This window comes from Larus michahellis, chromosome 7 (genome assembly GCF_964199755.1).
Source record: "Larus michahellis chromosome 7, bLarMic1.1, whole genome shotgun sequence".
NCBI classification, from domain to species: Eukaryota; Metazoa; Chordata; class Aves; order Charadriiformes; family Laridae; genus Larus; species Larus michahellis.
The window spans coordinates 30085369-30113124 of record NC_133902.1 but is presented as its reverse complement, the minus strand read 5'-3'; the positions used below and the strand labels follow the sequence as shown (position 1 = coordinate 30113124).

The window sequence follows — 27756 nt, the reverse complement described above, 5'->3', positions numbered from 1 at the left end:
CACTCTTCCTATTTTCCAGCAAACATGAGGAACCTTAAAAGGGTGGTCTGAAAGCTCTGATCAATAGCACCCGTTGCCTGCAAGAACCTCTGATGGTGCTCTCCCTGCTGGTAAAGAAAAGGTTAGAGTGGAGACAAGGAGAGAAAACATAATGTTACTTGTACCATGAGATACTGTATTTGCTTAGAGGTTTACTGCCCAAAACTCCTAAGTTGAGAAACCCTACCTCAGAGCATTGGGAAATAAAAACTGTTTACTTATAGAATCATAGAATCATTTAGGCTGGAAAAGACCCTTGGGATCATCGAGTCCAACCATCAACCCCACTCTACAAAGTTCTCCCCTACACCATATCCCCTAACACCACATCTAAATGAGTCTTAAACACATTCAGGGAGTCACCACCTCCCTGGGCAGCCTATTCCAGTGTCTGACCACTCTTTTCTGTGAAAATTTTTTTCCTAATGTCCAGTCTAAACCTACGCTGTTGCAGCTTGAACCCATTCCCTCTTGTTCTATCGCTAATTACCTGTGAGAAGAGACCAGCACCAGCCTCTCTACAATGTCCTTTCAAGTAGCTGTAGAGAGTGATGAGGTCTCCCCTCAGCCTCCTCTTCCTCAAACTAAGCAGTCCCAGCTCCTTCAGTTGCTCCTTATAAGATTTATTCTCCAGGCCCTTCACCAGCTTTGTTGCCCTCCTCTGCACTCGCTCGAGCACCTCGATATCTCTCTCGTATTGAGGTGCCCAGAACTGGACACAATACTCAAGGTGTGGCCTCAATAACTTGACAGCACAGTCTCAGTTCTGGTGTTGACCAAAATTGTTTGGGAGCCCACCTTAATCTGTGAAATCAGAAGTATGTATACGTCAGAATAGAGGCATATAAAATCTGACTCTAATCATAAATTGAGCCTACGTACATTTTAGATGCATTTATCCAGATTTACAGTATTTGTTTAATAAAACCCAAGTATTTGGGCAATTCTTAAATCTTACTGGCAACTGTAGTACCTTGCCATTTACAAGGGTCACCAGATCTATTCCATGTACCGTATGAAAATTTTTACAAGTTTCTCTGCCTTAGAATCCATGAAAAAAGTTTTCCTAGGCTGACTTATGTAAAATGTGGTGTTTGAAGTAGACGTAAAAGAATTATACACTGCTTATTGCTTGGTTTACCATGCCTTTAAAACAGGAACCAGTAAATCGAGTAAAGAGTTGGATTTGTACATCAGAGTGTTGTGACCTGTTTGCCCAGAATATATTTTGAAAGTATACAGTAACAGCAATCCTAAATTCACCCTTAAAATACCATGCAGTCTTCCATCTTCATGAGTGATAAAATTTTAGGGTCTAAGTGGCAAGGTATATTAACTGCATAAGGCTCCAGCTCAGTAGGGTGTTTAAGCGCATGGCTAACTCAATATGTGGGATGAAAGTGGGTGTTTTCACAGTGGGGCACACCTTGATTGAGGACTGAACTTGTTAATTTTTCTCCCTCTGTTTCCTACAGTTATGTAACTTAAAAGGTTGAGTAAGACTGCATTTTTAAAAGTTGAAGAGCAATGCCACACCGAATCAGAAAACTCTTTTGTAAGGACAAACCATTTCATTAGGTAAAACTTGCTATGGGATCTCGAATAGGCATGTCAAGCAAACTGGAGAATCTCCATTTTGAAGCGTCCTGTGACATCAAATAGTAAACTGTGAAATGCAGTATCTCTGGATGAAGAGCTGAATCTAGTTTTGTCAGTTTTCAAAGCTATAATTCCAGAGAGTCTACATAATTCAAACCAGAACCATTCCATCTAATATGACACAAATTTGTAGTGTACTGTGTTAATGTAAAAAGTATCCAAGTACAGTGTAATATATCTCTATGGATTCGCTATTGGCTTTTTTTGTCTTAGCAGGGTGTGCTGTTAGTGACCATTTAGTTTTATTGCAGTACGGAATAGAGATGATTTTAAAGAAGCCTATATGAAAGCATCTGTCAGAAATGCTAAAGATGAATACATGCAGCAACGACTTCAGTTATTTACTAGATTGTGACAAGATTACAGCAGTGCATTACCTTGAACTATTATTTTCAAGAGCGTTCCTGTATATCTGTTGCAAAATAGCATAGATTTTATAGTGAGTGAATGAGCTGTCAGCAAAGTATTTCTTAATTGTGGCTAAGCTCTTGGAAAGAGCATAGAGAATAGTGCAAATAAGGAGGTATCTTCTTTTCAAGCTTTTCTGCCAATAATAGTTATGTGGTGCCACAATTTAAATGCTGCTCTTTAACTTTTACAGGTTTTTTTCAGAAAATAATTGCAAAAGCATGTAAATGTCTTATTTCCTTCATAAGCCTTTGAAAATAATCCTCCTGGGTCTCTTGCCTTTTGCTCTCAGCTCTGAATGGCACTCCAGGGAGTTGGCATCTCTTATCAGAAATGAGCAGCCAGGCAAGGGGCAGCCAGCATATTGAGAGACCATAATAGTGTGTTGGTCAAGGGCACCAGACAGGTACTGAAAGGTCTCTTGTTGTGTTAAACAAATGCTATTTCCTTCCTGCCTTAAGTGGGAGCTATTTTTTTTTTTTTGTAAGCTTCTCTTCTGGCAAAAGAACAATAGGGATAAATAAGGCAACCTTTCCAGTGAGAGATATCCATTAGATTATCATAAATCCACAGATCAAAAGTGCTGTGGTCAATGAGAATGGGCATTGTAAGATTAAATAAAAGGACTAATTGAAAGTGGTGTCCCATGGTAGACAGAGGATTGACACAATATTGAGTAGATATAACCATGGACGAAGTAGAAAGGGGAAGAATACAATGCATACTACTTTTTTCAAAGGTTACAATTCTGTTTGTACTGGTGACTGAACAGTTTTTGTGTGTTGTGGGAATAAGAGAAGGCTAAAAGTATATTCTGTCTATTCTTTAAAATACTGAGAATTTGTTGGTGAGTCTTAATTATATACGAGTCAAATTTTAGGTTGTTTTAAGAATCCTTTATTATAGCCTTTTAATTAAGAAATCACAGACCTGAGGTATAGATGTGCTTCTAAAAATTAAATAAAATCATTGGCAGAACATCAATTAATCAAATGTATCCTGAGATGCTTAGGTAAAGGTTTTCAGTCTGCATTGCTGAACATTATTTAGTACATATTATTAGGGCTTTCTGTTTTTAAATCTAGCAAACTCTGTATTCTCTCACCTTCATAAACTCTTCTGAACTTCTCTGTCTGGTTTGTGGTGATTCAGTAAATGTCAGAATTTATTTTACTGAGGTCCCATGGAGGTATCTCAGTAGATTAAAACATTCCTGTCCTGATTTCCCTTGTGAGGAGTGATACCTGTTTGGGTGTTTGCTCCATTCTGTGTAGCGGCTGGGTCTGGACAGCAAGCAGAAGGATTGGCTCTTAGATGTCCTCTGACTGCTGCGCTCTGGTCCAGGAGAAACTGCCTGGAGAAAGAGAGGAGATGGTTGTCTTGCCTGAGTGGCTGAGAGAGCTCAGGAACTATCCAGACTGCTGGATGGTGCAGCCAGGAGGGAGCTTTGCAGCAGGAGCTGAGGCTGGCAGACTTCTATAAATAATAGGGAACAAACATCAGCAGGTTACAGAGGGGACCAAGAAGCGAGATGTGCATATCTAGAGGGGACTGTTCAGAGCTTGTTGCAGCTGAAGAAGCCATTGAAAGCTGATGGGCTAAGATTTAGCAAAGCTGAAGGAAAGACCTGCCTCGCGAGGCCAAAGTGAGCAGTAGAGATTGATTCATTTAATTTTTTTCACCCATTTTTTTTTTTTTATTTTTTACCTTCAACCTGGTTTGCTGCTAAGTACGTTTTAATATAACTTAAGAGTTTAAAATCCCTTTTGCTGTCTTCTGTGTATATATCTTAAAGGAAAAATACAGGCCAGGCCGTCTCAAAGCTCTTGCCAACTTGAGGTCTCATCACCTGGATATCTGGACTTTGATTTATGTGAAGATTTCTCATTTATCATAGTACCACTCGGTTACTTACCTATGTCTGCAATAGGGAATAACTTCAGTGATATACTGTCATTTAATTCCTGAAGTGCTGAGGTGCGATACATTTGTCATGGAAAATACATGACGTGATTCTTGACTGCGTAATTTATAACATTAGACTGTAAGTTTTTCCTGGGCTAGAAACATATTTGTGTTGCAGCTCATTTCATTCATTCTGTGTTTGAGTGAATTCAGATTCTAGTATGATTTTGAGGTGAGAAGTGTTTCTAATAGAGAATTCAGGGTTTAGTGTATTGGAGAGGACTTCCTGTACCAGACCACAATTCAGCTGATGGTGGTTGCTCTATTGTAAAGTATTGATGTCTTGCGATAATGTTTTAGCAAAGTCAGGGAAATAGGGGGAGTGGGAATCCAGTTCTGTGAGTCATTAGCAGCATTTAATATTCAAACCTGCATATTCTAGGAACAGGAACCATCACTCATTAATTTAGTTGCCCAAATGAGGCAGTTAATTGATGAGCCGTTAACTTGAGGATGGCTGGAGATCTTTTTGGTGATCAGTGAAAAAGCATTCCTTGGAAAGAGCACTAGCATCAGGATAATAGTTTAAAACCATGTAGCGAGTATAGGATGCGATCAAGCTGCGAGGTTCTGTTCACCCCCTTTTATTTCTCCTCTGTTTTTCCTCATTTCTGCTGCTTCTCACATTCTCCCAGAAAGGAAAATTCTAAATCTTTTATTTGCATCAAAGAGTCGTGATGTTATAGACTGACTACCAGGCATTTGCTATCAGATGCCATGCAATGAGTAGTGAATGAAAATTTTAAGGGAATTAAACAGACTTTACTTGGTCTTATAATGAATTCATCATTGATTTGTAGATGTACATCTCCTTTCCAGTTACCCGTCCCTGTGAAATCATTGAAATGTCATTCACCCTCCCTCACGGGTAACAAATTTTTGATAGTACTATTGAACAAAATTCAGCGTTATTTTTCAATCAACTTTTGCTCGATCTTAGGGTAAGGCTGAATATAAATAATGAAAAGGAGAGATTTTTAGGATAATTGGGCTGTGTTGAATAGGAAACACTTGTGAATGACTTTAAGGAAGATTAGAGAGTTCTCCAGTAATGGGTAAAAGCAGCTGTTTTTTAAGCTTAAATTAAATTTACTAAGGTTTTTGTTTGATGAAATTATCTGTTTTCCAGAGACTTGTAGCTAGGAAAATGGTAGTCAAATGTTACGAATTCCAAATTAAGTACTAAGGAAAGCAGAGGAAATGAAATACTGACAGAAATTTACTGTGCTTGTCTGGGGTCCTGCAGAATGCATCTTAATGTTTGATAGATAACACATGCAGGCGTGCAGACAGTCATCTAGTAGGTTACTTAACAAGAGCTAATGCACAGCATAGTTATGTTAAAGGAAGTTGGGAAATATTATAGAACATTGAGCAACTCTTACTTTTTTTTTTATTACTCTGCTTTTAGCAATTTATTTGTATCAGAAACTAAAATTGGACTAAGTTATACTGCAAAACTACATGTAATACTGTTATCTCAGTAAGCTTATAGTAGGAGAGTTCTAGTGATCACCTAGTCTTTTTTCCCTAGATATCGAGGGCGAAGGTTTTCTTTGAGACTGACCAACATTTCCTTGCCTGCTGTTTAAGTGAGATATTTCAAAAAATCGCCTGCAAAGAAAAAGGGGAAAAATGTTACTTTAAAGTGTTTTGAAGACTATCATTATGGCCTGTTTTAGGCTTTTTGATTTGGTTTGGTTTTTTGGTTTGGGTTTTTTTTTTTTGCAAGGTTAAACGAGGTTGCTAGACTGCTGTCCTGTGGAATACATCCATCCAGCTTGTTTCTCGAAGCCTAGAACTGAGCACAGTGCTGGTACGGAGCCTGTGCCCGTGCTGCGGTGGAGGGGACGGTGTCCTGCCTCCTACAGCCACCGCTGCTCCCAGCACTGCCAAGGCCTTGGGCATGGCAGGGGGGCTTTGGCCTTGTCATCCCTGTTATGGGTGGGTCAGAAACAAGGGCAATAGTACAAATGAGAATGGTATTGATTAAAGCACTTCACTCAAATTCAAGCAGACACATCTGCCTAGTTCATTTTCATATATTGGCTTGAGGGACATGTTTAGATCCTGTTGTCTTTGGGTTTTTACAAGTTTGTGTTAACAAATGCATGAAGTCTTTAGTCTGAAATTAATGTACAGCTTGGAGCTAAAGTGAAGCAGGTAAGATACTCCTGGGAAAGAAACTAACAAAAAAATACATAATTTTTTTCTTAACAAAAGTACTGTGCCACCTTTTCCTATTTTTTCCACAATAATAGCCTTTGTGCCAGAGTGTACCTTCAGCAATCCCCATTAAAAATTGATCTCAATGTGACCAAATTCAGTTTTACATTAAGTCCAAGTTCATCTTAAGGTAACATTATGAAGCAATTTGTGATTGGATGGGCTTTTATATCCTGTGAGAGCAACCCCCCTCACTGCTTTCCTTTTGGTATTGGGAAAGACAAAACCAAAGTATTGACGTACAGAAAGGGCAAAAGTCTGCTGCACGTGTCATGGATTAAAGTGGAAGAATGGCAGCAGCACACAGGAACTGCTTGCCTAAGGGACCAGGAGAGTAATACAAAATAGACTCCTAGATAGAATAGAAGGGCTGCAGGGGACATCATGTGTCTGGGACCCCGAGAAAAATGTCTTTCGTCTAAATCTGGACAGGATGTGCCATTTGAATAGAGTTCTGATCTCAGAGTTCTGAATCGGCTGATGAGAATACGTGCATTTTGAAAAACAAAAGATTGGGCAGAAACTCTTTTCTCTAAAACCTTAAAAAAGTTAAATGCAAAATGTTTATGTTAGAAGGACAGTAATAGTGGGGTTTTTCCTTACTCTGATTCTTTTGAAGGAAGTCAGAGCAGGAGTGGTTACAAATCATCATTCTGTATTGTTCACAGTAGTAAGAATGAATTAGTAGGTTTGGGGGATTACGTTCAGGATGTCTCTATATCCACAGCTAAGAAATAAAAGTTACAGATTTGTAACTGAGAATTGTCTGCTTCTAGTGAACAAAGACAAAAGCACAAATGAGTTACGCAGGTACTGCAGAGGAGTGCTGCATCAAAACAATTGTCAGTGTTGGTGCTTTGTCATTTTCATATTTGGCAGTTGGGCAAATTGTGTTGACTTAATATCATGTAGTTGCATTCCAGGAAGAATTTGAGCATGGCCTATATTGGAATTGAGGTTTATAGTCCTAGCTCTCTGGTTCACGCGATTCTTCTCTAGCCTGTAACTGCTTCTCATCAGTGAAAGGGCATCTGAAATAAATGAAAGTATGCTTAGCGGTTACTGTTTCTAATTTTTTGTTGCTTCAGGATATTAATTTCTGCTCTTAGTTCTGTGATTGTACTTCTTGTTGATCAGACAGCATAACAGATGAATATATGGAACTACTCTGGCTGCTGAGAAAACATCTGTACTGCTGGCACTTTTGTTAACAATTGCATTGATACTGTATATCCTGCAGCTCAGGCGCTGGAAGTGATCCTTCATTAGGTAAAAGCAGGATTGGCCCAGCTACTACACTCCTCCCTGCGTGTGGCCTCTACTTGATAATTTCACATAAGACTTTGATACCTTTGTAAGCAACCCACGGTCATTTTTTTCAACCTGTGCTTGTCTGTGTATTTCCTTTTCATAGTTTTTTCCAATTAATTTTTTAACACTACTGTTACAAAGAATAGAAAATATCCAAATGACAAGAAACATAAACTAATTAATTGTCTTAGAGTTATATGGAGAAGGAAGAGTGGAATAAAATCAGATGTGGTGCATAAGGCCTTTTCCACTAATACATTCCATGAATACTTTACTCCATAGTAGGTCTCCTTATCCTAGTTTTATTTCTGTAGAGTGCCAGAATGAATATTTTAGGCAAAGATTTGATTGTGTTTAATGTCATGATTCTAACCTGCTTTAAAAAAAAAACAAAACAAACCCCTCGCCACCAACTTCCAACCCTACAAAACTGGAGATACAGTGTACAGTAAAAAAAAAGTTTCTGATCTTTCCTAGCTATGGATACTTGACTTGGCAGTCCTGTAAACAATAATCTAATGTAGGAAAAATCTTGGGATCAACCTATACCAGAAGGAAAAAAAATCCCAAACCTCTATGGAATAAAAGTATGTACAAAGGGAGTTAGTGCAGAATAAGCTACTGCGTTTTCAATTCTCACCCTCACTTCTGTTACACCAACTTCCCTCTGTAGACAGGTTTAAGGGAAGAATAATTTTTTAAGGATGGAAGTCAATTTTCAGAGCGGAATGGGATTTAACAGTACAACAATCATTACAGTTCGTGAGCTACATGTAAAGATGTTGAGAGTTTTATGGCTTACGTTTTTAATGCAGCTGTGTTTAAAATAAATGTAGTTTTTATATTCTGCTGCAACGTCAGTTTTATATCATGTGGAACTAAGCTATTTTACCTTCTGTTTAGGCATATTCCTAGGTATGATTAAAAATATAACATTTTAAGCCAGATCATGTACAAAATGTCAGCTAAATGCATTGTTGGTTATAAGGCTGCTGCTTCAAGCTGCTTTCTGGAAAAGAGGGCTATTTCTTGTCACATTAACCTATGGATACAACAAGTTTGTGCATTGTCTCTGCCCCCTTTTCACCCGTATTTTCATCCTTGTTTTCTCCAACAGAAAGGAGAGCCAAACTGCAGTATTCTTTCTCCAGAAACCACAGAGCAACTGACCTTTGAGATTCCTCTGAATGATTCTGGCTCTGCTGGACTTGGTGTGAGCTTAAAAGGCAACAAATCTCGGGAGACTGGAGCCGATCTTGGGATTTTCATCAAATCTGTTATTCATGGAGGTGCTGCTTTTAAGGTATGGAAGAAACACGTCAGATGATGACTATGTTAGAACTGTGATGTTTCTGTGTTGGGTACTGAATCTCACTTGATAAGCGTTCTAGGAACGAATACCTTTTTGTCACTCATTCCGTTAGGTGAACTGCAAATCTGCTAATGTTTTGTCCCAAGATTCTGGTGTAGCGTGTGGTAGGGTTTGCCACAAAGAAAGTGAATTGGTGGAAACCTCAAGGGGCATTTGGATGCTGCAGGAAATGGGGAAGGGGGAGAAGGATAAGGGGGTGTGGGCAGAAGGAGGGCTGCCTCCCAGCTTCCCCACAGCCCACAGAAGTGCATGGTAAAGTTTGTGTGCTGCTCGACTCCGTGACGGAGAAGTTAGATATCTACATTTATTGTCTATCTGCACTGCCTTTAGTCCTCACAAAGTGATAGGGGCAGACCCATAAAAAACAATCAAAAGACAAACTCCTTTACAAAAGTTAGAAATTGGCAATTCTGTGAGGTTAAGGATTATGTGTTTAATTTGTGTTGTAAATAAAAAGCTAGCGCATTGTTTTCTTTCTTTTTTTTATTCAAAATATTTTTTGCCATTGTAGTAAAAATGCAAGCCTGGCATCAGTTGTGAAAAAGTTACCAATTGTTCCTGAGGTGGATTGAATTGGTAATATTAAGTTGGTAAATGACAGTATTATGAATTGTTCTGCTCCATCTAAGAACTATGCAACGCCTGTTGTACATTTTTATGATTAAAAAGTATTTGAGTTATTTTCTAATCTTTAGGAAATCTGTTGACTGCATTTTTTTCCCAAATAAAACTTGAAAAAGGTAATTTTCTTGAAATTAGAAGCAAAAGTCTTAATCTTTCAGGGCTAGCATGTTTAGCTGTTGTGCATCCATAATGTGATTTTTTTTTTCTCTTGTGTTATCTCAGCAATTCTCACAGTTCTCTTTTCTGTAAAAATACCTTTGAATCCAGTGTATGTAAATTCCTCTACTGACATCAGCCTGCTGAGTAAGACAATCCACAGCATTACAACTTTCATGATCACTTATTTACAGCAGCTGGTAAATAGCAATAATCAAGGATTTAGCTTTGATGTGAATGTTTAATACTTCCCTGCTTCTATTATTTACCTATCCTAGTCCCCCAATTATTTCAAAGCTCGGATCTTCTCCAGTATAACTGAGCCTGGTACTTGCAGTTCAGAACACTGTCCGTAGTTAACTCGGGGCTAAATGACGAGTGAGTAAGCTCATCTACTTGGTGTAGGTCAGAAATGAGTTAAGGCATGATTGGTCAAACTAGGGCTGGATAAGCTCAATTTATGTGCATGTCTGCTACAGAGTACAACTCATTCTGTTGTAAAAATGAGGCTGCCCTCCATGCTTTCCCAGCTCTGTGTTCCCTGAGTAATTGTCCACACCAGTTGTGAAGACAGTGTATATTGCCATGAATAAACTCGTTGTTTTGAAGAGCAACGCTTGTGGAGCCCTATTCCAGCAGCATTAACAGGCTAGCTACCTGACTTGTCGCGTCATAGACACATGAGACAACCCTTTCTAGCTCTGTATGTTTACCACTCTCTATTCTCCCATAGTTACTTACTCCAGAGCAGTTAATTTTGGCTTGAGGGGTCTGCAGACTAATAAAGCAGGACTTTTATGCTCACACCTAAGTAAATGGGCAACTGGCACAGTTAGTCACCATACTGGAAGGTTTTGTCTTCTGATAACCTGTGGTCCTGTGACCTATCCTCTGTTCTACCTCATTATAACCCTTTCACCAATTAGAACTGTGTAGTAATAGATCTGAGCGTAGGCTCCAGAGCAAATGAGATAGTAGCTGAGGTTCTGGCTTCCACCAGAACTGTTCAGAGAATCTTTCCTGTGTGTTTTATATGAGTACTCACAGAATGCAGTCATTTTGGCAATGTCTTAAGAACCACAGCTTACTGTTGCATATGCACGGAGACCAGCCGTCTTTCTCCTGTCTAATGATCTTTATATAGAACAAAAGAGGGTATTAACAATTAATAAAATTTCTTGTATCAAGTTAAAAAGTGTGCACATATTTGTGCATAAATATTTAAAGATGTCCTTATTGTCCTTATTTTGAATGTTGTCTTGTAGCAAGTTTTTCACTAAAAAGCCTTTCTTTCCAGCTGGTAGTTGTCCAGAGCACTTTCCCATGCTATTCAGTTGTAACTCTGAAACAGAGTATTATGGATTTAGCATTTGTTTTTTGGTGTGCAAAGTTTTCTTGGGAAACTATCACAGGAGGAAATCATAATGCTCACTGACATGAGAATTCTCTCACTATTTCTCACTTCTACATTTAGAGTTTAGTATTTGTTCTGATTTTCTGATATCATGCTAATATAAGGAGGAGCTTTATCTCCTTGTCTATACAGTCACCACTTGTCTTCAAAAGAAGACATGTAATACATTGAACTTCAACACATTTGTTTCACTTCTGAAGTAAATGCTCTGGCCTGATGCTGTATAAAGGTTTTGATACATTAAATTTCTTTCACCACCAATGTGTGTTTTAGAATGGAGAGTTCCATATGAGATACAGACAATTTTGGTTGGTTACTGTTATCTGTTATCGGTATGAACCAAAGGTCTGAAGAGAGGCCAACGTTTCCTACTGTTTTCTTCAAAAGCTTTTTCAATTAACCTGGTGCTGATGTGTTAGTGGCATGGTGAAGCACCGTTAAGGGATTTGTTAAAAAAAAAAAATAAGGGAAAATAGAAGTGTTTAATTCTATACTTTATGATTTTTTTGTGCTAGCTAAAGATATTAGAAAATACCAACGTGTCTTGTGTCATACATGTTACAGTAAGATCCCGTGCCTATTTATTGCTCTGGCTACAAAAACAAATAAAGTGAAAATGCCTTAATGTTCTTAGTGGGTGTTCTAACACTGTATCCTGCAGGAATAAAAACAGTTACTTTGTCTGATTGAACCAATGTGTCTCTTCTTAACCTCATTTTGTAATTTTTGAAGTGTCTATTTTTTTATCATCCCTAAGATAAAGAGGTTACTAGAATACTTGATATTTGTAATTATGCAGAGCCTTCCATGTGAGGAAAAACTAATATTTGACTGAGTTTAAATGCATCATCTTTCCCCATAACTTTAGGGATTTCAGCCTTATTCATCTTGAGACATCTTGGCTTTTCACTTGTGATGCATTCCTGATGATCAGGTACTTGCTGTCTACTGCAGCTGAAATGCAGCAGAGCCATTATTAGAAATAATGGAATATTTGTACGTGTGCATGTGTTCATATCAAACATGGTGTAGATTGAACCTTCTTGGGGCTTCTGAGTGATGTGGCAGTAAACATTGCTTGTTGTGTGCAGTGGATGGGGAAATCGGATGAATCCAATAAATGCCACCAAGGAATTCCTTGTGAGAAAAATGTCACTGATGTGATGAGGGAAATAACTAGCTGCGCTTTGATTAAAAACAAGGCCATGAAGAACGTGGCATTATAGCTCCCTGCTCCACTGTAAAAAGCATGAGAGTCTTGTGACTGCCTGTCTGAAGATGGTAGCCATGGGGTGGTAGGTTGTAGGCTTGCTGTGAGTCTCCATAAAAAAAAAAAAAACAACCAACCCAACATTTTCTGAATAAGTAAGGGAACAGTAACTTTACCCTTTATTAGAATAGCTCACTTGCAGTTTCAGAGATGGCATTTGAAAACTCTTTTGCTGAAATGCCAAATGTTATTTTTCTACTTGGAAGCCACAAAGAAACCTACCTTTCAGAGATGAAAGAAAAAACGTGTTAAAACAACATTTAGCTTGTTTTGAGCCAAGCAGATTGTCTTGCAGTTCAGACTTCTAAACCAGGCCATAACACCAGTGATGTGAAAATCTGTGTTTGGAAACTGTTTAGATATTGGGATTTTTTTTTTCCAGTCTTTAAAATAGCAAGAGGATTTTTTTCCTGAAATAACTTCTACCTGACCATGTGTGAAAATGGTGTTCAGCTGTCTTCCAGCCTACCTTGTACAGGTGACTTAGTGAGTGTAGTTGATCAGCATTTATAAAGCACGCATAGCTTTTTTTCTCCAATGATAGTTGACATGTGAAATTCAAGTTGAATTTTGCATTTAAGTGGAGCATGTAACAGAGTGGGAAGAAGGGAAATGCATCAAAACAAGTTATTTAATTACTGACATTATTAAAATATAAAGAAATAAATACAAAGTCTCATACAAAAGTATTACAAGGCAAATGAAAAATCGGCCGAAGTCAGAGGTTTCTGACGCTGCAGTGATTCATTTAAAAATACGCATTGTGTTCAGGACAATTGCATAGTCAACAGATGTACTCATGACAAGATGCATTTGAGAATGTATTTTTATATACTTTAGTAGGAAGCTTTAACAGATATTTATACATGGGTGTTAATCCACAGAAAGGAAAAAAGTAATCCAAGAACCTGTGGGACCACAGCAGGAGGACATGAGGACCTGTAAAATTTTCAAAGTTTTACAGAAACTCACAAAAAATAGCATCTTTTTTCCTCAAACTCCTCTTGCCATGAATCGCTCCATTCATTTCAGCAGATTTTGATGGAACACAAAGGAATTGCAACATGTGCAAATAATAAAACTCCCTGCTCAACAATGTTAACTCTTCTCTCTCTAAACTTCAGCATGTGGGATGGCATCATTTTGTATGTAGAGAAAGGGTGGGGTTAACCTATTGACTTTGGCTGTATGTAAATTTATGTTGGCGTAAAATATTCAGCAGAGGGGTGGGAGAGGTTTCAGGATCTTTTCCAACTGGCATTGCTGTTTCCTATCTTCCATTCCCATACCCTCCCCAGAAAAGTTTTATTTCTCTTCATTTTCCTTCACTGAATGACTCATATCCCAATTCTGTCTTTCCATCATCTTGTCCCTCCCAGTTTATTTTGGATTCTGGTTATACGCTGTTCTTCTTCAGCTCTGTGGCTATTCATACTCTGCTGTGCTGATGATGTACCCAGTTCCAACAAAAATAACACTTAAGAAAGTTGGGTTTGTCACAGCTACTGTAGCTCACTTGAGCACGAATGACTTAGCTTTGACAGCAATAGCCAAATAGTTAATTGGACATCTTAATGATTGAAAAAAAATAAAAATAAAAAAGTGTGTATATTTTGGATTACTTAGAGGCATGAAATATGTAAACAGTTCAGACGAGTGCCTTATGGGAAGAATATGTAATGAGCCTATGAATGAATCAGATTCATTTTAACCAATCAATGTATTTCTAGGCGAGTTCTTTCCCTGCTATTCTTTCTTCACTGCCCTTCTGTATTGGATGTCTTCAGTTTCTTTCTCTTTCTCATCCTTCTTTGAGGTCTGATGCCAACCTGATAATTGTGAACTTGACGAGCTTTAATAGAAACTCTTGTCTCTTAATTAAATAGACCTTATTTTCTTGTTACAGAGAGAAAAGTCCACAGCACATGCATTTATGAAAAGAAATAAATCACAGATAATAATGACAACAGCAATAGGACTCATAAATCATAAAATAGCAGTGTCCACAATTTTATTACACCCACAAATGTCAGTTAACCTTGGCAATGAAATGACTTGTTTCAAAGCATGGGCTACTTGATATGGCTCTAATTTTGGTTTTGGCAGCAGGTTTGGATATTAAAATACGTGGACCATATTAATTAAAATAAGGATGCTTAAGCCTTAATGACCATTCTGAACTGAGAACACTACCCCATATGGTGGCATGGTAATTGTGACAAGATACACCCTAGTGAGACTATAAGACAAAATTTTTGGAGCTGTTTCTTACCAGACCCTAACAGCAGATAACACTGCATGGAAATATGTTGCAGTACTCCTTTGTGGTTGCGCTGTAGACACTAACAACTATGGTGTGGGTCCTTTTAACTAACCAAAAGCTCCTTTTCCTGTTTTCTTTTTAGAACTGGTACAAATTAAATTGTACGTGCAAGAGAACCAGCAGCGTGTGCATGCACTCCTGTGTTTGTAATTGCCTTGTGAACTCTTGCCAAAATGTAGTAAATGGAGGAAAAAAATGGTCAGTTAATGGGCACAAAGGTTTTTCTTTTTAAAGACCTGGTGCTATGTTGTCTCTTGATTCTTAAATTTTAGTAAGCAATGTCTGATTGTCTGCATCTTTCTTTCCTGTATGTAGCACCTCTGCCTAATAACTCTTTATTTTTAAAAAAAAAAATTTGTTTTTGTGTTTTGCTTGTAGGATGGTCGTTTGCGAGTAAATGATCAACTTGTTGCAGTAAATGGGGAGTCACTTCTGGGCAAGTCAAATCATGAGGCTATGGAAACACTGAGGCGCTCCATGTCCATGGAGGGGAACATTCGTGGGAGGATCCAGCTGGTAGTTCTCCGGAGACTAGAGGTGCAGACAGAGGTGAAGCAGTAAATGCAGTTATGCGACAAATGTCTTTCCAGTCCCAGTGTTTTTGCATACAAGAGATGACGGCTAAACTGTTGGTGACAGAGAGCTCCTCCTGGCAGAATGAATTCTTGACTTCTTGGATTCACACAGTGTTTCCTGGTCTTGCTGTTCCTGTTGAGGCCAGGCTAAAAGTTGCCTCTTATTTTAATTTGACAAATATTAGAACAAAAGCAAATGTGGTCCCCAAAAGGGTTAATTTAGGATTAAGGTATTGATGTAATTTTGACTATCTGCTACCTCCTCAAGGCAAGTAGCTGAGATACAGGCAAATTGAATTCTTCTGATTTCATTTGTTGTCATGATCAGATTCTATTGGATTTTACTTCACTCTTGCTTTTTCTTTTTCATTTGTATTTTAATTCACTCCATTTTTTGTGGGGCGTGTGTTCTGGTCCTGTCCCGTCCCTCAATCTTTTTTTTTTTTTTTTTTTCGACCTTCAAGGAATTAATATTTTACTTTCCCTGGTCAGATGAAGGTCACCCCTTCAGGATGGGTTTCTGAGTTGATTAACATAAAACTTGCTTAAGTAAGATAAAAAAATAAGAGAAGACAGACATTTTAATGGTTGTGTTTTCTGGACCTCATATAAATTGATGTTTGCCGATTGCCTCTTATTTTGAAAAGGATTGGTTCTGTGATCTCTCTTCTTCCTCTCTTTCATGCATGCATGCCGCATACACACACTCCTTCGTCTTTACATAGATAATATGAATGTATGTGTACTAGCTGCCCTTACAACTCACCCCAGTTTTAATTTTGACCCTTGAGTAAATATTTCATTGGTTTTTCAACATCTGTAGATTTCCTTAACATAAAAAATATATACAAGCAGATTTGTGGCATAAAAGGTTGTAATAAATCCTGTTATAACATTCCAAGAGTTGATTTCAAGCTTCTTATTTAATAAGCATTGCTGGAACATCTGAAAGTGTTAGGAACGATCATGTTTGTGGATGTGTTTGCATAAAATATCAAAGGGGGGAAGAGAATACATTATCCTTCAGTATAATTAACTCTTAATATTTTCCTGGTAGTTTTCTATTTGAATTACTACCATCATTGATTGATTAAGAAATAGATTTAGAATTATATTGCTTTCCAAACATTATGCACTAACTTTGTTGGGAGGACACTTTGTAAAAGCCTTGCTGATGTCAATCGTGACAGGAAAATATGAAAAATATTCATTAGCAATTCTGGAATACGTTAGAAGAAAACACATTTTTGCTTTCCTTTTCTATGTGACATGGCATTGTGCTCTAAGAAAGAAGTATAAAATATGTGTTATATTTATTGTGCACTCTTGGGACATAAGAAAGATTGCTCACCTTCAAATAAAGCTCACTCCTGCAAGTTTTCTTCATTTAACAAAAGCCAAAATTTTTTAAAAAACTTCGAATCAGACATCAGATTGACCCAATAAAAGCATGAGACTGCTTTTTATAGTTAAGTGTATAGTTTTGTGTATTATCCAGATGTATTACAGAGGTAAATAATCTTGACTCATGCCCTACGAAGAATGCATAATGAGGTCTTGATTGAATCAAATTCATTTTAGACAGGAATTAATTTTTATAGGGTAGTCTTCAGGTTCAATTGTAATTCCATTTGAGTCTGGAGACCGTAGCAGAAATGGGTTGTTGCCCATTCTTTCCTTTCCCCAAAACAGCTTCCTGAGTATTGTGTCTCAGCATGGTAGAAGGAGAATACGTTTAGAAACGCATTATTGTTTTTATTGGTCAGGACACTAATGGAGGTCTTCCATGGCAGCTATGTTTTATAAGCTGAATACTCTAATTAGGCCGGTTACTGATCAGTTGTTGGGATATTGATTGTGTCATTTATCAAAGAGCTGGAAAAGCAGATTTGTTGTTGCTGTTAATTTAAGGCTCCCTACCCCACCGGCTATAAGTCTCCGATGTAGTAGTAGTTTGGATGTTGCAAGGCTTAATTTAGCTAGCGCTATACATGAGAAAGTAGTAAATGTGGACCTCACGATGTAAGGCATCTTATGTAAACTAAAGAATTTCCAGTAATGAGAAGAACCATAGCTGTCAGTGGCTGTGCGGTGTGTGTGTTTCTGCACAGAGGTTCGAAATAGCCTTTTCAAATGGCTCGTGCCGCCCAGAGGAGAGAATGTTGCATGTGCTGCCTGGCCACTGAGACTGCAGTTGTAGCCATATTGTCACCGTGAGCATCCCAGCATTGTTTTGTGTTCTGAGGGGCATTTTTTTACTGTATCATCATTATTATTATTTTTATTGTCATTTTCTATCATTATTTTATTTTTATTATTTATTATTTTATTTTATTTTTAAATTTTTATTATTATTAAGCTGGAAAGGCAAGTTGCAAGTTGATGTAACATGCTGTCCTTTCTCATGCGTTGGTTTGCAGGCAGTCACTTGCCAATGCATTAAACCTCTTGCATCGTTTTACAAAGAAATTATATGGGTTAGATACATGCATTTCTTCTGTAGATGTGACTATGAAATTTAAGGAATGATATATTTAGTGTAACATTTGCTGGCATAACGAACGTGCGCTTTAAAAATAGAAGCCAGTTGGAGACCCCTTCAAAAAACAAATATAAAATCACAGAAACTATAAAGGTTATTTTGAAAACTAGCCATAATATTCCCCTGTGTGGGTTTTCTGTTTTCCCTGAATAACAAGTACAGAAACGTCTTTTCTGGGTCTGTCCCAGTTTTAGAAACTGCGATTTTTGTTTCCCCCCCCGCCCCCCTTTTTTTCTTTTGAGCAACTGCTCAGGAGAATAAATTAGGCGATATGGCATGTATGGTGATGGGGAAATGTCGCAAAAGAAAAGCTGACTAGAGGTGTGACAGGAGTTTGTTTAGCTGCTAGCCAGAAGACCTGCGCTTGGGAGTTTGGTGTAACTCCTTCCTTGCAAAACCGCGCTAGTGTGTGATCATCAGAACATATGCACTCAGTCGCGGAGAGAAGGGAACCAGCTGGCTGGCAGAAAAATACCATTGGCATTGCCCGTGTTCTTGTGTTGACAATGTCACAAGCTGCCCTCCCAGATGGAGAATTTGAATGAAGCCAGTTGTGGGTCATAAAAAAAAAAAGTCGTCTTCATTTTTGTGCATCGTTCTTAACGATTGTTATTGCCTAGATATTGTCTTATTTTCATGGTCAGCAAAACCAGTCATTTTGAAGATATCTTTCAAGTTTCTCATTTGCAAGGAAGCAATGTTCAGTGAACATGACATTATACTGTATTTGTGCACTGTCTGTAGTGATGGCTAATCCCTCTGCACTGTTGAACATTTAATTTTTTTGTTACAATGTGTGGTTCTGTTTTTCCCTTAGGAACGCTCTGACCAGGGAGTCTTTCAAAAATCAGCCTTTGACGGGAGTCATAATTTCGCAGCTGCTTCCCGACGCAATGATTCTATGATTCAGCAATTTGTAACGTGCAGTGCTCAGGAAAGAATAAAAGGTAATCTCTAGATATCCTTCTGTGTGCTAAAAGCAAGTGCTTTGTGGTTTTGTTTTTTGAAATCCACAGCCACTAGAAAAGCAGTTAATTAGAGTAAGTGCACACTATGTTACTTTGAGGCTTGAAGATCCAGCGAGGGTGGGAGAGCTGACTCAGAAGTTGTGAATTAGATTCCTGGCACAAATTCCAGTTTAAGTAACAGTTTCTAGCTCGCTGCCCCAACACGTAACGTTGGATAAAAAACAAATGATGAGTGCAAAATATATGTTGTCAAAATGTTTATTTTCTATATATCTTTAATGAGTGCAATGATTTTTGCATTGAATTCTTAGATTATGTCCCAGGTTATTGTAAGCTAAATGAATTAATAAGAAGGGTGATATTCATAAAGTAAATTTGATTATTTTAGACTTAAAGGTAAAATTTGTTCAAAGGTTAGAAACGTTCCCTTAATTTACAAATTGGAATTACATTAATGAACTCATTAAACAAAATTATGTAGATGTGTACATTGTACATAGAAAACCTATATATATGAGCGTATGCAAGCATATAAGTAAGAGCTATTAAGACCACTTATTTTCCTGTCTTCTTTCATTTCTGATGGCATACTCTACTATCTGTCCAATTTGCACCTGGCTCGGCAAGAGACCAGTTATTTGAAAAGTTTAAGTATTTGAGATGGTCTTGACCCCTATCCTTTTAAGTGTGCTCTTATCCTTGAAGCCAAGCACATACTTAAATACCTTCCAGTAGGAAAAAAATTTTCTTTGATGTAGTTGAATTATGCATGATTTTTCCCACTTCCTTAGACAACTGTGGAATCTGGGTGGCCTGCAAAAAGTAATTTCATAGGCTGCTGTGATGACTTAATGGAGTACTTCTAACCAAAACTAAAGAGTCCCTATCCGTAAAGCTCAAGAGAAACTCCCATATAATTTAGGGGTAAATAATTTGTGTTGACTTCAATATTTTGACAATGTAACTCCTGGCAAATAATTAGATATAGCCTCAAGCATTGTAAATATTCAAAGATCAGATCTCTTTTTTTAGATCTACCACATATTTCTTTTGTTATGGAATTTACACTGATTCTGTAGTTACAGGAGAAAAGGGTCATCCTTGGAGCTAGCCTGCCCTGTACAGTTAGCCATTGCCAAAGGATCAGAAAGCAGCAAAAACCTTTAAGTGCTTCCTTAAAAAAAACATATAAGCAACTGCCAGGGAGCCATTGATAAAGGTGAATGGCAATGGGTAGCTTGTCACTTAAATAAAGTTCAAAACAAAATATGTGGAAGAGCTGTACTTTCAGATAAGGATTCTCCAACTGCGATCCAAAAATCAGGATGACTGGTTTGCAGCTCATTCATAAAATTGTTTTCAGTAGACATCTTTTTAATTAAAGAATGATGGTAAGAAGGTATTATAGCAAAAAAATGTGATGGCCTCAGAAGAGAATGTGTGTCGGATGTGGAAAGGATGCTCTGGAGTGTTGCTGAGGACTATTGTCAGGCAGGGTTTGGCATGGCTGGGGCTTCCCAGCCATGGCCTGGGAGCGGTTTGGAATTGGACTCAGTGGACAACAGATGACAAAAGATATTTCTAGAAGTATCATTGTATTGTGATTTCTGCTGAATATTTGGCATTTGATAAGTAAAATTTAAGCAACCTTAATGGAGAACTCCCCAGGCACTTCCAAGCAGCAGGGTGTCTGCAGCAGGGCTCTGATCTGAAATTTTCTTGGTGACAGACACTTTGGCTTACAGTAGTCCTACACATTGTAGAAATTTTTCTCTAATTTTGAAATCTTAGTATTAATTGTTATTGAGCTAATACTCATTCTACATCCCATATGAGCTTGTCGCTTATTTCCAGTCATTGGGTAAAAAAAATTTTTGCACTGTTTCTCATAAAGTTTTGTCTTCAGTCTTTCAAGGCATCTGTAAAGGCAAAACACTGTGCCTATGCACAGCCCTCATTTAACTCAGTGATGAACTTGAGTTTTGTGTGTGTGTTTAAGGATGTTACAGACACGGTGAGCTTCTTGTGACAGGCAAGAACACTCCCTTGTGCGTTCTTATGGTGTACTATCCAGATCTTGTATGTAGAAGTATGGTTGGTACATTTTAACAAAAAATAATACGAGACAGAAGAGATTTTTAACATAATACAGGATCTACTGGAGGAATTTAATGACAGGAGCTGTATTACGTTTAATAAAATGTCACTTTCTCAATTAATGTTTTCTGGTAAGTTATTTCCAGTATCATTCACTGCTCCTACCAATAAAATTATTGTAAAAGCTCAGCAAAAATACACTGAAGCTTGGCCTGATAGTATTGCTGTCTGTTTTAACAGTCTTTTATTATACGTGAGCAAGAAAAACTAATGTCTAGGGAAAAGTGGTTATAGCCAAAACATTACATTTTGTCTTGCCTGTGGATATTTAAATAAAGGGGGAGGGGATACTGATCCAATATTGAAATGCCAGTGTTTGTTCTATTTTTGCATGAATAATACTTGCTGCCTTCAGGTCCTCACTTCTTTTGCTGCCAAGCTGTTGCACAGATTCAGTGTTTTTTAGAACAACCTCTTTGAGAATTGATGCTTCAGTGCCAGCAGCTTTACATTTCTGGTGTTGAAAGATTACTGGAATGTGTTTCATTAGAGGTTCTTATATATTTCTTATAACCCTACATTATAAATGGTTATGGGGAAATGCTGTCATCTCTCTGGTTAACTAGTAGAATAATCATAAACTCTCTCTACTACCATAGACTGCTGAGTCTCCATGGGTTGTACAAGTATCTCTGTTTTCATACGTGTGGTAAAGTCAAGATAGAAAATTAAGTGAAATCTAAAATTAATGTTTAAATTTTGCTTGTAAACATTACACGTGTCTTATAGACAGACTCAATTATTTACTCTCCTAAACTGTTTAAGATCTGAAAATTCAGTACTTTTTTTTTTTTTAGTGGCTTAGCTGGTCCTCTGATCTCTCTGAATCTGTTAAGATCATTTCCTGAGGTCTTGAACATGGAGGCAGTGACTGCCTCTTAGGTTAAATTCCCTCACTCTTTTGCTCCTGCTCCCATTTTGCTAGGAGCCGTAGTCGCTTGTGATCATTTCCGTTTTTCTCAGGAAGTCTGATTTTTTTCTATGTGTACCGTTTGTGTACTGCAGGAGAAATGCCAGTGGTAACCCCTCACCAAACAGCCTTTGTGAAATGACGTATCAGTTACTGTGAATCAAAGTTAATGTAACTACATGATATGCTCAGTCTCTCCAGCTATGGCAATGGGAGGCTGCTCAGAGAGGGTAGGCACAGTGTAGGGTGTGCTGTGAATTTTTTTTTTCCCTCTTTTCTTCCATCAGGCATCTGTTTCCTACTTCAGGTAGTCAGTGGCTTAGGGACTTCCTTAATCAGAGGTTCTGTCTGGACCATTGTGCCATCAATACCTCTCTAACTTTTAGCCCACTTTTTTTTTTTTTTTTTTTTAAAATTTAATTCCCCAAACATCCTCATTCCATGACTTAATGGCACAGGAAAAAAATTCTACTTTGTGTTTGTGCTAGGTGTGCTACTTGGTAGTTACACCGAGTGCCTCTTAGTGGCTATGTATGAGACCGTCCGGGAGAGCTTCCTTTTCACCTTGTGCATAGCTTTTACACTTTCATAGACTCCTCTTGTATCACCTTTTATTGCTTCTTATTCTAAACTAAAGAATCCTAGTCTGTGTTCCTTGTAGGAATGTTTCTACATGTGTCCAACTACCCTTGCCACCTTTTCTATGTTTCTGAATTATATTACCTCCTTTTTCTGATAGGAAGAAGGAAACCTTAGGTGCTATCTATAAACTAGGCACACCATTAACTCTGAGTTCTAGGTGGAGTGATTGGACTTTTCCTAAGGCTCTGAATGTCTGTTTCCTTTTGACTTCTGGAAGCATATATTCAAAGAATGACCCAGTGCACTTCTATTGTATCATTCCTGAGTAGTAATTGCTGAAGTAATAGCCTTTGTGTATGTGTCAAGAGTTTTCCACTACTCCTATGTGTGTCACTTCACAGTCACTGACAGGGAGTTTCACCTGCATTTCCTACTTACTTAATATCCTGCAATCTTTTTGCGAAGCCTCATAGTCTGCTTATTTTTGGTAGTTCTCAGTGTTCACATGAGTTAATTTTTTTCATCTTCTGATTCATCTTTCAAATCACTTAATGACGCTGAACAGTATGAGTTTCCCTCTGTTCTAAATTCTTTTTACTGTGAGAACTTGCATTTTGCTTCTCATCTCTGTTTGCTGTCCTTAAATTGCAACCTGGAAGAATGGGATCATAATGCCAGAAGCCAGTGTCCATATATGTTAGGTAGCATACCAGTTTTCTACGTCAGGCTGGCAATCGATATTTTTTAGAACTTTTTGTCTGCGCACCTTGACTGTCTTCTGATGATGTTCTCACGTTTCCTGAGATACAGGGTTTGAACTATTTATTGTCTTTCTGATCTTTAGGAGACTATCCAGCCAATAGGAGTTTTATAGGATTCTTGAGGTAATAGTGTGGTTCGGTTGGGGTTTTGTTTGTTTGTTCGCTTTTAGGGAACTATCTCAGTGCTTTTATCTAATAAACATAATCTATTGCTGTCTGCCTTGATCCCCTCCGTGTAAAGCTTTTTTCTCTCAAGTTAGATTAGTACTTTCATGCAGGATTGTGCAAAAAAACGAGCAACATTCAGTGCAACAGAACAGCTCACGTGGAAGGGTGGTATATCAGTATTGTTAAATTGCTTACCTGCCATTGAAACCCAAGAATTATTAAGTGTCCAGGTTTCCTGTTAAGTTTTGGAGGGATGAAGACATGTTCTACATTGAAAAATGTAGGGGCTTTTTGTAAGGTAAGACCTTATTGAGTCTGACCTGATTGAGAGGTGAATTTAAAGGACAATAATGAAGTGGCCTACAGCAGGCACAGCAGTCATATTAAATACTGCAGGTATGTAAGTGTTGTTGCTTAGCAAACCACTGAATGATTTGAGTAGCTCGTGTTTTTCTTGGTCCAAAGTAATTTTCTGGTGTGAGTTGAATGTCTTTTGTAAAGGTAAAGAAGTTATTACCGTAATGGTAGGAAAATTTAGACTGTAATTTAGAAATGCCTCTTTCTTCTCTTGGCATGGGATAACAGAAATTTTTCTTCTTCTGAATTCTTTGCTGAGAATGTGGTTCTCTTCTGTACATGAAAGGTCGTAAGTGCTCCTCGTCAAAGGGAACGAAAGCATGAATCTACAATCAGGTTCGGATGCAGCTATGTAGAAGTGAAAATCCATTCAAATGGAGTAAAGCAATTTGTGCCTTGTGCTCAACTTCACTATAAAGCACAAAGTTTCCCTATATTTATCTTTAATTATGCATATGCAAATCTGAAAATCAGCCCTTCAGGAAATCCCAAGGGGTATATTTTCTGCTTGGTGTGATTTTAATTCTAGTTTAGTTAGTTTAGGGATTTGAATAATTTGTGACTCACTTCAGCATTGCTTGAGGCCTTCTAGTCCAGTCATTGATCGATGAACTGGTGTGAGGTACTTGTTTCTGCAGCTTATTTAACCCCTTTTTAAATTTCATTTCAGAGTTGCCAGTGTCTGATCGTGGCAATGGTGAAAATGAAACCCCTCCACCTCTCCCACCGCATCCCAGTGAGGATCTGCTGAATGAGGATTATAATCATAGGTTGGACATTGGCTATTCTTAATAGTTACAGCCCTAATTGCTTATTAGTGGTTGTAATAGTAGTTCTAATTGATTTTTAAATCGCTTTTTATTTTGTAAAAATTTGTAGCACCGTTTTTAGTCACCTGGACGATCCCTTAATATAAGCTGGGAATGTTATTTTAGCATTTAGTGCATTGTTCATTTCAGTTGTTCATAAACTGCGGTATGCCTGCTATCCATGATATATGGATCACAATACTGGTTAGTGGGATAAACTAACAACAGTTATTTTACTGTTGTTTTACTGTGTTCAGTAAAACAAAAAGAATCCTGAAACATTATCCCAATTAAAAAAAAAAAGTGAATTTAAAACTATACCAGTGGGTGCTACGTGTAGTTGCAGTGCCTGAAGTCTCTTAAATGTTTGTAGGAAACTGATTCTTCTTATGCAACACATCAGCCAAAGACATTCTTGAGGTTACAAAAGGAAGCTTCAGTAAGACTGAGCATTGAAACGCGTAGGGGAAAAACTAATGGACACTTTACCGGTTGTAAATGCATTGGGTAGCTTTTTGAGATATTGCAATGATACCTTTTGTAAACACTGGTGTGCTTGATGGCAGCTACAAGCTCTGATTTCCTTAGTAAGTATGGAAATTTGGATGGCATATACTTTGTCTCAAGTAGCACAGGATTCAAATCAAAGTATCATTTCAACCTGTCAGACTTTCGATGCTGAAAATTCAGTGTTGAACTCTGTTTACTCATTTTGTGTGTATTCAGTTTGGATAGTCGTGCAACTGTTTTATTGCCATGATATTAGGAAAGTATGCATTTCAACTAACAACTTAGACATGCTTCTGTCCTTGTGTGCATGGATGTGACTAAAAACTACCCTTTAAACGACTCGTTGCACATAGTATTGAAGAGTAGATATATTTTATTATGGATACCTTGAATTCTTCATACAATGAAGACTCTTGTAACTTTTGCTAACATAGAGTAATTTCATAATTTCTGGTCTCCTAAGCAGGTATGTATGACATGGTAAACAAACAAAAGCCTGCATAGGCTAATGGAAATCTGCATTAAATTCTCAACTGCAGTTGTTTGCCAGAATCTGTTCCTAATTTTTCAATAAGTTGGGAGCAAAAACGTTCTCTTAAATGATAATGATGTATTAAAATGAGGATGAATTTACAGGCCTTTTCTCCAACCATTTGGAACTTAAGTTCTGTTGAAATTGAATTGCTGTGTCAGGTCACTCTGATTTCATTGAAATTCCCCATTTTTTTGCTGAAATGCAAAGTGTTTTGACGCTGTAAAACCAAACCTTTTGATGAAATAAATGTTTTTAATTTTGTCACGGCTTTCTGGTTTTAGAGTATTTTAAAAAAAATTTATTTGTATTTCTAACTGAAAAGAGACGCTGAAGATTTCAGATGCCTTTCAGTGAGATGTATTGACTCTTCATAGGTGAAAGTTACTTTGAGTTTCACTCAGGTGGAATGTTGAAATATTTAGATATTTGCCGAACTTGAAGTAAAATAATGAAAAACCAACCAACCAACCAAAAAAAACCCCAAACCATGATACTTTGGAATTCTTCGGTGTTGTGACCTCCATAAGACCTCCAGGCTGCAGCCTCTGCATAAGTGGTGCAAGACTATAAAAAACCTTTTTATTAGCAGATGAAGTAAAATTGAGCCATGTACATTGGCAGTATATTTCCAAGGAAAAAAAAAAAAAAAAAGGCAGGTACTGGTATGTTCCTCATTTCTTCCGCTAAATAAAAAGCAAATTGTCTAAAAGCAATTATCACTAAGCATTTATGTTTGTATTTGCATCCATGATGAAAAACAAGTGACTGGAGGTGTTAAATCTCAGAAAAGAAAGTTTGAGGATCAATAACTGATTTTAAAATACATGGCCGTAAGCAACTGGAGGAAGAAAGACATGTATATTTGTGCATACTTTAATTAGTTCATTTGTGTTTTGAAATGGTGCCTAAATATGTCACGTCTTTTTTTTTTTTTTTTTTTTTTTCCCCTGCAGCCCCATCATAAATTCAGCAGTGCATTTAACAGATCAGCACATCAACTTCAGATCTTTGACACCGGCCAAGCAGTCTGAATCAATTAATCTGAAAGCCTCAAAAAGCATGGATCTGGGTAAGAAGGGGTGGGGTGACACATAGGTCAGCTTTTTAGCCTTAGCCCATCTGCACTATCCTCTGTTTCTCGCTTTTGTTTCTTAAACACAAACATCAGGGAGTAAGTTCTGCAGAGGAGCTGCAGCGATGGGGACAATGGTCTGCTTCCTGTAGCATCTAATTGCAAGTACCCTTTTTTATTGAAGCTGAAGAAAGGTTGTGTTTTGGGGTTTTTTTTTTCCTAAAGGCCATTCTATCCATTGTATTGAAATCTTAGCTGAGGAAAAGAGGGAGCATTTGTAGAAATGAGCGGAAAGAATTGCTGTACGAGTTTTATATGTCTTAAAAATATAGCAAAACAGCAATAACAAATGTCATTTTCGTACAGAATATAAATGGTTGCAAAACTACACTGGACAAAGGCTAACATTCTTAAGACAAGTTGTATATTTTTTCATTGACAGTGACAAACACAGGCAATCAAAGCGTTGCAGTAGATCTTTATAAATGCTTGAAGAGTGGTAAGGTTATGGTCCTCTACCCATCAACGCTGTGCAGAAAATCTTGCAGGGTGGGTGAAACAGAAAGTAAATGGTTCTTTCAATGCTGGGAAAGCATTTGCGGATGGAAGATTGAAGGGTTATTGCAGTTGAAAACGGAGTCATGTTTTAATGAGAATTCAAGGAAAAATTCACAAAGTTCTTAAGCCTCAAAGAAAACCAAATAAGCTTTTCATTATCCTTTTAATTCTTCTTTGTGGCATTCATTCTTTATCTGTTTCCGTTTTTTTCAAATTCAAGTGTTGATGGAGTAACTTTGAGACCTACCATTAGGATGTCTTTAATCATAGATTTGTGTGTGTTATTTGATCAGATTTTGTACACCATTAATAGAAGCTGATTAATTTCATATGTAGTTTCAAGGTAGCTTTTTCATGGTGCTGATTTTTTTTCCTGAGATGCTCTAGGTTAGTCTTAGTTTTTGTGTTGTTGATTTTTATTGTCATCTTAACGTAATATTTTAATATAACATGAAATGTGTGTACTTCTCTAATGGAGTGTAAGG

The 27756-nt window shown here is 37.6% G+C and overlaps 1 protein-coding gene across 7 annotated transcripts in view; it reads left to right on the top strand.

Annotated features, from left to right (window-relative positions):
• The window catches only part of PARD3B (par-3 family cell polarity regulator beta), a 425873-nt gene that overhangs the window by 213093 nt on the left and 185024 nt on the right, over window positions 1-27756 (top strand). For 5 of the 7 annotated variants that reach the window (XM_074593647.1, XM_074593643.1, XM_074593648.1 and 2 more), the window contains 5 exons: window positions 8726-8911; window positions 15146-15316; window positions 18702-18831; window positions 24458-24557; window positions 26595-26710. In XM_074593647.1, coding sequence (XP_074449748.1) covers window positions 8726-8911; window positions 15146-15316; window positions 18702-18831; window positions 24458-24557; window positions 26595-26710 — 703 coding nt within the window. The remainder of the gene's footprint in view (window positions 1-8725; window positions 8912-15145; window positions 15317-18701; window positions 18832-24457; window positions 24558-26594; window positions 26711-27756) is intronic. The other 2 variants (XM_074593644.1, XM_074593642.1) reach the window with 1 other exon arrangement.